Raw genomic sequence first — 8,350 nt, 5'->3', positions numbered from 1 at the left:
AAATATTTTTTCCCTCTAAGTACTGATATTTAAATATAATATAATATCAATAATAGAAGCAATGATAAAACCATCTCGAAATTGAAATTAAAGAGCTACTATAATGATGAGTACATATCCTTAATTCTCTATCTAAAGTCTGTGGCATGCATATATATAATACATTTGATCATCGAAAATATATAATGAATTAGACAAAGAAGCACAAAACAAAGACGTGTTTATGATCCATGATTCCATGCACATAATATAAAAAGAAAAACTTAAGAATAATTAATAATAAATCATGAAGCCAATAAAACAATCTGAAAAGGGTAAATTCAAAACAAGTTAAAGGAAAGATATATGACAAATATAAAGCCATATAGTAAAGAAGAAATTAAACTCGTCACTGATGATGATGATGTTAAATAATTAGTGGAGGAGCAAAGAACTCAGAATAGATTTGCATGAAGAAGCTATCAACAATTTGAAGGTATGCAGGGCAAGTGAGTCTTGAATAGTAGTGAAGAACCTCTTCAATGTCAAGCACATATTCCACATTGCTTATGTCCAACATCTCCAATTCCCTCAGCTTCTCTTCCACTATGAATGATGAACAATCTTTCTTCTTCTGATTTCTGTTGCCATATTCCTCATTATGATGATTCTTCTTCTTTTCTGCTTGTTTTGATCTCTTTACTATTATTGCTTTCTTCTCTTGTTCTGAATTGTCCCATTCCTCATTGAAATCACTGTTGTAGTAATTGTGATGATGATGATGATCCAAGCCCAATTCTTGGTAACTTGTGGTGGTGTTGGTGTCCATGTCCAAGGGATAAGAGAAGGGGTTATGGTTATTGTGGTGAGGCGGCCGCGGCGGCGATTTTGGAAGCCTTTGGTAGTATTCCGGAGGAGAGAAGAAAGATTTGAAGTTCTTTATGGTTTTTTGGAAGAACTTCTTGGTGCTGGAAATTGAACTTCTCAGCAGCATTATTATTATTATTATTTGATGAGATGATATGATGAAGAGAAGGAAAAAAAAGAAGACACACACAAGAATTGTCTATCATATGATGTGTGAAAGTAGTGTTAATAATGTATGTGTCTCTATTTAGGTTGTAGTTGGTGATGATATGATATCAAATAGAGAAGATTTCTATGTAGAGAGAGACTTTTAGTTTTTCTTTAATAAAGTAGTGGATCATTCAATGGAATAATTCCAAATTTTACTAACATGATCCTCCGTTCCAAATTCTGGTTTCTAATGTGAGTAGTTTCGTTGCTTTTACTTTTGATGGTAGAGTTGGTGTGTAGGCCTCTTTGTGAAAATGAAATGAAAGGTTAGGGGGTGGTTGTTGAATTGGACTTGTCTTAAAACTAGTTAATTATTTATTGTGATATCTCTACTTATCTATAGCTTAGTTTATGCCAACTTTTCTCTTAATCAGATATTATATATTTTTATGGGCTATGCTACGTGTACACCAAAATCAACCACCAAAATCAGTTATCAGTATAAAATATATGTTGAAATACAAATATATATTAAAAATAAATTAAATTACACATGTATATATTTATACATAAATACATTAATGATTAATTTTAGTGACTGATTTTGATGTACAAATAACATTTCTCTTCTTATATTGTGACAATCACATTTCTAATTTACCATGGTGTTCAGTCATAGGGAGAAAGTACATGTATATGATTGCCAACTAGCTTTAGTTAGAAATTTCTATATATATATTATCTACTAATTAAGCTTAAGAAGTTATGAAAAAAGTGGCATCTTCCTCTGAGGGAGTTGGGTATTTTTTGTTGTTTATTGTATATATCTTTGTTGTCAACACTTTACGTCATATGCATAAATAAAAGCCATTGAAAATAAGTGCAATCTTCTTAATTTGCAGTCTTAGACATGTGTTGTCTTATATATTTTGGTCAATGATATTACAGCTATACTACAGATTTTGGACCGACAAATGTTATTGAGAAAACAAATGATTCTTGGTGTACTTGTGGTTTTGGCTGATTTGGGTCTTGGATAATATGAATTAATCATATTATGTGTTTATTAGTTCTCGATATTTTATATTAAAAATATTGGAAAACAACAATTTTTAATAAAAAACTATTAAAATTTATTATTTTTAATTTTATTTATTTTTCTAGTATTATCGAATATTATATTATACTTCTGAACATTTAACAAACTAACAAAAAGTAAAATTATGCCTTATCTAAAATTAAACATATCTTATATTTTGTTAATATTTTTTTAATCAAAATTTATCCTCACTGTTAGAAAGGTAAGAGAGAAGAATAAAGAAAAGATTTATGTGTATTTAAGTTGTGTCAAAATGATATAATATAGAAAAGTATTTATAGGTGTTAAGACAATCGAAATGATAAAGACGTAATATTCTATAATAAATATTCAGATGTGCTAAATAATGCTAACTGATCTCAATTATACTCTAATATCCAATGACAACTTAAGTTTGAAACCTATTTAAATACATAAACTGATAAAATAGATGCAGACGAAACTACCACAATAGTGGCCAACTGTCGAAAAACTACTGGCGAATTGTTGAAAAGTAACAAACTATCAAAAGGTTACTAAAAACATATGATTTCTTTATGAGAATAAGTAACGAAAGAAAAATATGAAAAATACGGTGATTTCACCCGAAGAAAAATAACATGTCCTTCTCAAGGAGGATACTATGTGTTCTGAAACTATGTTAGAAAAGGATAAGAGAGAGTAATAGAGAAAGATGTCTATTCAAGTTGTATATATTTATAGGTGCTAAATAATGCTAATTGATCTTAATTATACTCTAATCCTCACCTCTAGTCTGTAGCTCAACATGAAATTATTTTCTTTTATAAATTTAAATATAATATTTTTTCTTTTATCTGCAAATATTTTTAGGCTATTTTTATGTATAAAATATTTCTTAAAAAAAAAACTGCTCCATTGACGGTAGCCAACTAAGTTAGGCATATGTATTAGTCAAATTTAGTAGTAGTGGTATACACAATGCAAGTAAGAAAGTAATAAGAAAGGTATAGTAGCTAGTTAGAACAACTAATATTGGAACATGATTGAGAAAAGAGAACAACTGGCATAGGTTATTTCAGTGACCAAGACAAACCAACCACACATCAAAATCAAAATCAAAATCTGATAAGGATGGAAGCAGATACCATAGCCTCCAAAATAAGTCTCAGCATTAATGGAAAATTGGGCACGTCATCTTTCGAGGTTGGAACCTGTCTTTGTCCAAACAAGATTTACGAATATGATGGAAGTTGTAACTACCATATATATACACTCTAATACGCTCGTGCTTAATTCTCAAGAATACAACTGAATATACGAATGGCCTTCGTAAATAAGCTATGGAGATACTCTGATTTTGATTTGATAAGACACTTTATTTGTACATTGAATCCTTAATTATTAAGGGGATCCAATATTTGGACATCATGAAATTCCATATTGATGTATCTTATAATCACAAAATCAATAACATTGGTCTAAGCAATTTCTGATACATTACAGGTCAGACCAAATAATTGAGAATCGATTAAACCAATTATTTAAATGATTGAAAATTGGTTAAGAATTTTTTATTTGTGGAAGATTGCTTTGTCCTAGACAAACAATTAGAGACAAAAAGAATATTTACTTCATGTAATTGCCAATTTCTTACCAAAATAGCGCTCTTTTTTCGTCTTTGTTCAAGAATATGCCAAACTCTTGAGTTTTGACAAATGCTGCAATAGATCACCCATTTAATCATGGGGAGAACAACTAATTATGTGATCGTTACTCTACAAAGTCTATATATATATCCAATCTATACACGGTGTAACAGTAACACGTCGTTGTTACTTTCCTTATATTTTTAATGTACTCTATATGCAATTGCTAAGCGATAAATAGTACATGATATCAACAAATTTGTCTAAAATGAATTCCTTCACAAAACAACAAAAAAACCCCACAAAAATTGCAATATTTGTCAACACTGTTGACAACAGCACCCTTCTTATATCCATGATCTTATATGTTCACAATATAATGAAACTCTTGAGTTTTGACCAAAGTTGCATTCACCTTAGTCTCAAACTAGTGTTTCCTTCATCTTCAAACAATGCTTCAATCTCCTCTAAGCTTTTCCCTTTGGTCTCTGGAAGAAAAAAATAAAAGAATATTGTCCCAACCACCATTACACCAGCAAGCACACCAAACATTCCCCCAAAAGTAATAGCCTCTGAAATGCTTAGAAAAGTCATAGACACCACCCCACTCATCAAACGGTTCACTGAAATAGCCAAGCTTGAACCTTGGGCCCTCAGTCTCAAAGGGAATATCTCTGATGAGTACACCCAAGTAATGGGCCCAAGCCCAATTGAGAAGAATGACACACTTGAACAAAGTGCAACCACACACGTTGCTATGGCCCATAAGGGCTTCTCATCTGAGAATTGGAGATAGTTACAGCCCAGGCCCAATACAAACAATGAGGCTGCCATCCCAATGGAGCCCAACAACAACATGGGCCTCCTCCCAAACCTATCCAAGAACAATGATGACAAGAAAACAAAGCATGTCTTTGCAAATCCCATTATAATTGTAACAGACAGAAGCTCCTTCTCACCATTGATCCCTGCTTCCTTGAACACTTCAGGGCTATAATACATCACAGCATCGTTCCCTGAAGCTTGCATGAAGAAGTTAACTCCAATGGCAGCAACAAGAATCCTCAACACAGGCCTAGAAGGTGTAACAAGCAATTCCTTCCATACCCCTTTTCCATTACTCTCATTTCTAGAAGAATCTGCAGCTTCTGATATCTCAGAAAGCCTTAATTCTGCTTCTCCTTTGCTCTCTGATGTTCTAATCAAAACATCTCTCGCTTCTTCATACCTGTTGAGAATTGTGCTCATCAGAAAACTTACTAAATAGTGAAAGTGTTGATTTATCTTTAATGCCGTAACCATCAAGTAACTAATTAATACACTAACAGTAACTAACAAGTAACTAATTTTAACTGTCTTAAGTTTTACATCCATCTATACTTACTTTTATAGAATATATGTTAAAATACAAATACATATTAAAAATTAAAAATTAGTTAAACTTATATAGTTATATATAAATATCTGCCGGTTTAGTAACTGATTTTTAGTGTGCACGTAATATTTATAAAAGTCGTAACATCTTTAGTAATACCTTCCTTTAACCACAAGCCAACGAGGCGATTCAGGCATCAATAAGACGCCGAATGCTACAAAAGCGGCCGGAATTGCTGCAAGGCCAAGCATGAGTCTCCAATTGATGGTACATGGAAGGCTTGATAGAGCATAGTTAGATATGTAACCAAGAAGAATGCCAAGATTGATGAAAACTTCAGGTAGGGAAGTGAGGAAGCCGCGAGTGAGAGCCGGGGAGAGCTCGGCGACATAGACAGGGGCAATCATGAGGGAGAAGCCAACACCTATGCCGGCGACAACACGGCCGGCCATGAGAAATGGGAATGAAGGTGCTAGCCCCATTAACAAGGCACCTATGAAGAATGTAACTGCTGCTAGGACTATTGTGTACCTTCTTCCAATCACATCAGAGGTTTTTCCAGAGGCTAGAGAACCAATCAACGAACACACATTCAAGCACCCAACAAGGATTTCAACTTGAACTGAATTGATGTGGAGATCCTTTGTTATGTATATCACAGCACCACTCATCACCCCAATATCTGCATACACATAATCTTTCCTATTCAATTTGAGTTATTATATGCTGAATTTGCAGAATGGTGATTGAAGAAAAACTGACCATAGCCTAAGAGAATGGAGTTTGTGGAAGCCAAAATAGCACCGGCAAGCGCATAGTTGTTGAGATGAGAGATGCTTCTTTGGTTTGAAATACTCTCTTCTTCTTCTGATATGTGCTGCCTGTAGAAGCTTGATTCAGCTGCTTCATCAGTTTTTGCAGCAGAACAATCTGAACCAGGAAGTGGGTAGTAGTAATCATGGTGGTGCTTCATCTTCTCTTCTTGATGATGATCACAATTATTGTCTTGCATCTTGGAGAAAAATAATCAACGAAGAAATTGCATATATATCAAGATGTATATAATAATTATTTAAATTCTTTCCCCCAAGATAAGATTAATATGTATATTAATGCTGAGCTAAATGTGGCTTTAACTTGCAAGTCTCATGCCTTTTATTGTTATCCTGATTATTAATTATAAAAAATGATTGCCAACAAGGATTATTGGAAAGGCTAAACCATCTTCTGTTGACCAAATCTTTTGAACATGGTATAATATAATAGTAATACATGGATGGCACACGATGATATGATAATATAAGAGCATGACGAAACAAGAAAATAGTAAAATACTAAGCGATCTGGATCCACGCGTCTAAAATTGTATTTGGCTGAGAAGTAATTATCAATGATTAACATGTGGGTTTACATAAGGGGCCTGATCAGAAAATGACTTTAAATAGAGTAATTCCAATCCATAATAATATGACTCATTTTCTATATATTTGTTTGCTATTGTTATTTTATTAATATGAGATATAGTGTGACTTTTATTTTGAGATACATAAATTCTATAATAATTTCGACCATAAATTACTATTTCGACCATAAAAATATAAATTAACTCAATTTTTATTAAAGATTGTAAAATTATTTAAAATATTCAATAAAAATACTTAATGAACAACTTATTTTAAATAATAATTTTGTCGAAATAAGTCAATATTTAACAAATACCAAGTTAATTTACATCTTTTACTTTTAAAATTATCATCACTAGTTTACTCTTGGACAATTGTATCAATAATTTATGCAGTTTCTGAAGAATAGAACGTTAAATTATATTCCAAATCACATGTGAGCTGTCTATCCATGATGGCATCAAGATATTTTATCCTTTTTTTCTTTTTTTTTCTTTTGGTACAAGCTTAGGTTCTTGCCAATTTGTCTAACGACTACAATCCATCTAAGTAAAATATTTATTATTTGAATATTTGTTAACCAAAAAAAATTATTATTTATAAAGTTTGATAGCGAAATGTCGAAGCAAATTCACAGGTATAGAAACAATACGAATTAAATACTATTATATTATTGGTTCGTTTATCTTATGCAGCCGATAAATACTTATCTATATAATGCAAGCGTAATTATTTTAATATATTAGTATGGAAATATGAAAAGAAACGGATAGCATAAAAATTTCATGAAGAGTGTTAGGCACTTAATAAATTTATAATTTGTAATCATCAATTAATTATTATTAATTTTTAATATAAAATTATATTTAATGGTATAAAATTTTTTTTTTATTAAATAATAATTAAATTTTAATAAAAATACTACCTTAAAGACTTTCTCAAAATTTCATAAACCGAATGCAAAATGTGGACACAAATCTCAGAAAAGGATATTCCCCCCTTTTTTTTTCTTTACTGGTTATAATATGTTCCACTTATTTCATAGAAAAATAAATCAACCAAAGAAAGCCTAGCTTCAATCAACTCGTTCTTATCTGGCCTTTTGCTACTAGAAATTAAGATATAGCTCCATTTCTTCACTTCCATATAAACACCATTTTTATCATTTATATATACCGCATTAAAGAAGATCCTCTCTTCTTAAGAGTTAATTAACGTGATCAAATTGAACACTAGGTCCTACTTGTAAGTTGTGACCAATTCTTTGTGATATTTCTATGACTATATATGCATCACATTTTGATTTGTGACACACAACACAACACATGCTAAAATAATAGTTGAGAAAAGAAGGCAAAGAGTGTCCCACATTCCCAACCTCTCATTATTTTCCACAAATTCTTTTTCTCTACTGGCCCCTCTTAAAATGATTGAACTAAAAACGAAAAAGGAAACGAGTTCCTCTGTTGAATTTTTTTTTTTTGACAGAAAAAAACTACATACACACAATATAAGTTTACAAATACAATTAAACTACATATATATTAAAATTAGTTACTAAAATTAGTTATTAATATAAAATATATATTAAAATATTTACTAGAGAAGAAGAAGAGAAAGAAGAGAGAAGAGTTGAGAGAAGAGTAGAGTAAATTTCTGTTGTATTCTGTTAATGATTCATCATACTTGCTTTACAGTATAGTATATATATATAAGAACAGTTGGAAGGGGTGTTTAACTAACTGATTGAAAAAGCTAACAGGATGAAACTAATTAACTGAAGTCCAGCCTGTCACTCATAACTGCAATATCTAACTGACCAACTGACTTTAACTGAATGCACAGCAGAAGCCTTAACTGCCTGAATGCA

At 31.4% G+C, this 8,350-nt stretch overlaps 2 protein-coding genes across 2 annotated transcripts; both read right to left on the bottom strand.

Annotated features, from left to right (window-relative positions):
• Positions 1–292: 292 nt before the first annotated feature.
• On the bottom strand, positions 293–1,026 carry LOC107490227 (uncharacterized). Its single transcript, XM_016110997.3, has one exon. The coding sequence runs from the start codon at positions 971–973 to the stop codon at positions 407–409; it is 567 nt and encodes a 188-aa protein (XP_015966483.1). The 5' UTR covers positions 974–1,026; the 3' UTR covers positions 293–406.
• Positions 1,027–3,952: 2,926 nt separating this feature from the next.
• LOC107490267 (probable polyol transporter 6) lies at positions 3,953–6,269 on the bottom strand. Its single transcript, XM_016111024.3, has 3 exons — positions 5,840–6,269; positions 5,237–5,759; positions 3,953–4,930 (listed from the first exon to the last, which is right to left on the bottom strand). Exons 1-3 carry the CDS (start codon positions 6,087–6,089, stop codon positions 4,114–4,116), a joined length of 1,590 nt encoding a protein of 529 aa, XP_015966510.1. The 5' UTR covers positions 6,090–6,269; the 3' UTR covers positions 3,953–4,113.
• Positions 6,270–8,350: the final 2,081 nt, after the last annotated feature.

Source organism: Arachis duranensis, chromosome 5 (assembly GCF_000817695.3).
Source record: "Arachis duranensis cultivar V14167 chromosome 5, aradu.V14167.gnm2.J7QH, whole genome shotgun sequence".
NCBI lineage: Eukaryota > Viridiplantae > Streptophyta > Magnoliopsida > Fabales > Fabaceae > Arachis > Arachis duranensis.
The sequence above is the reverse complement of the archived record's forward strand: the minus strand, read 5'-3'. Positions and strand labels throughout refer to the sequence as shown.

Coding starts and splice junctions, on each gene's coding strand:
- LOC107490267 (XM_016111024.3), bottom strand. CDS start 6,089: ATGCAAGACAATAATTGTGATCATCATCAAGAAGAGAAGATGAAGCAC. Junction 5,760..5,839: donor CTCCATTCTCTTAGGCTATG/GTCAGTTTTTCT, acceptor ATGTGTATGCAG/ATATTGGGGTGATGAGTGGT. Junction 4,931..5,236: donor TGGCTTGTGGTTAAAGGAAG/GTATTACTAAAG, acceptor AATTCTCAACAG/GTATGAAGAAGCGAGAGATG.
- LOC107490227 (XM_016110997.3), bottom strand. CDS start 973: ATGCTGCTGAGAAGTTCAATTTCCAGCACCAAGAAGTTCTTCCAAAAA.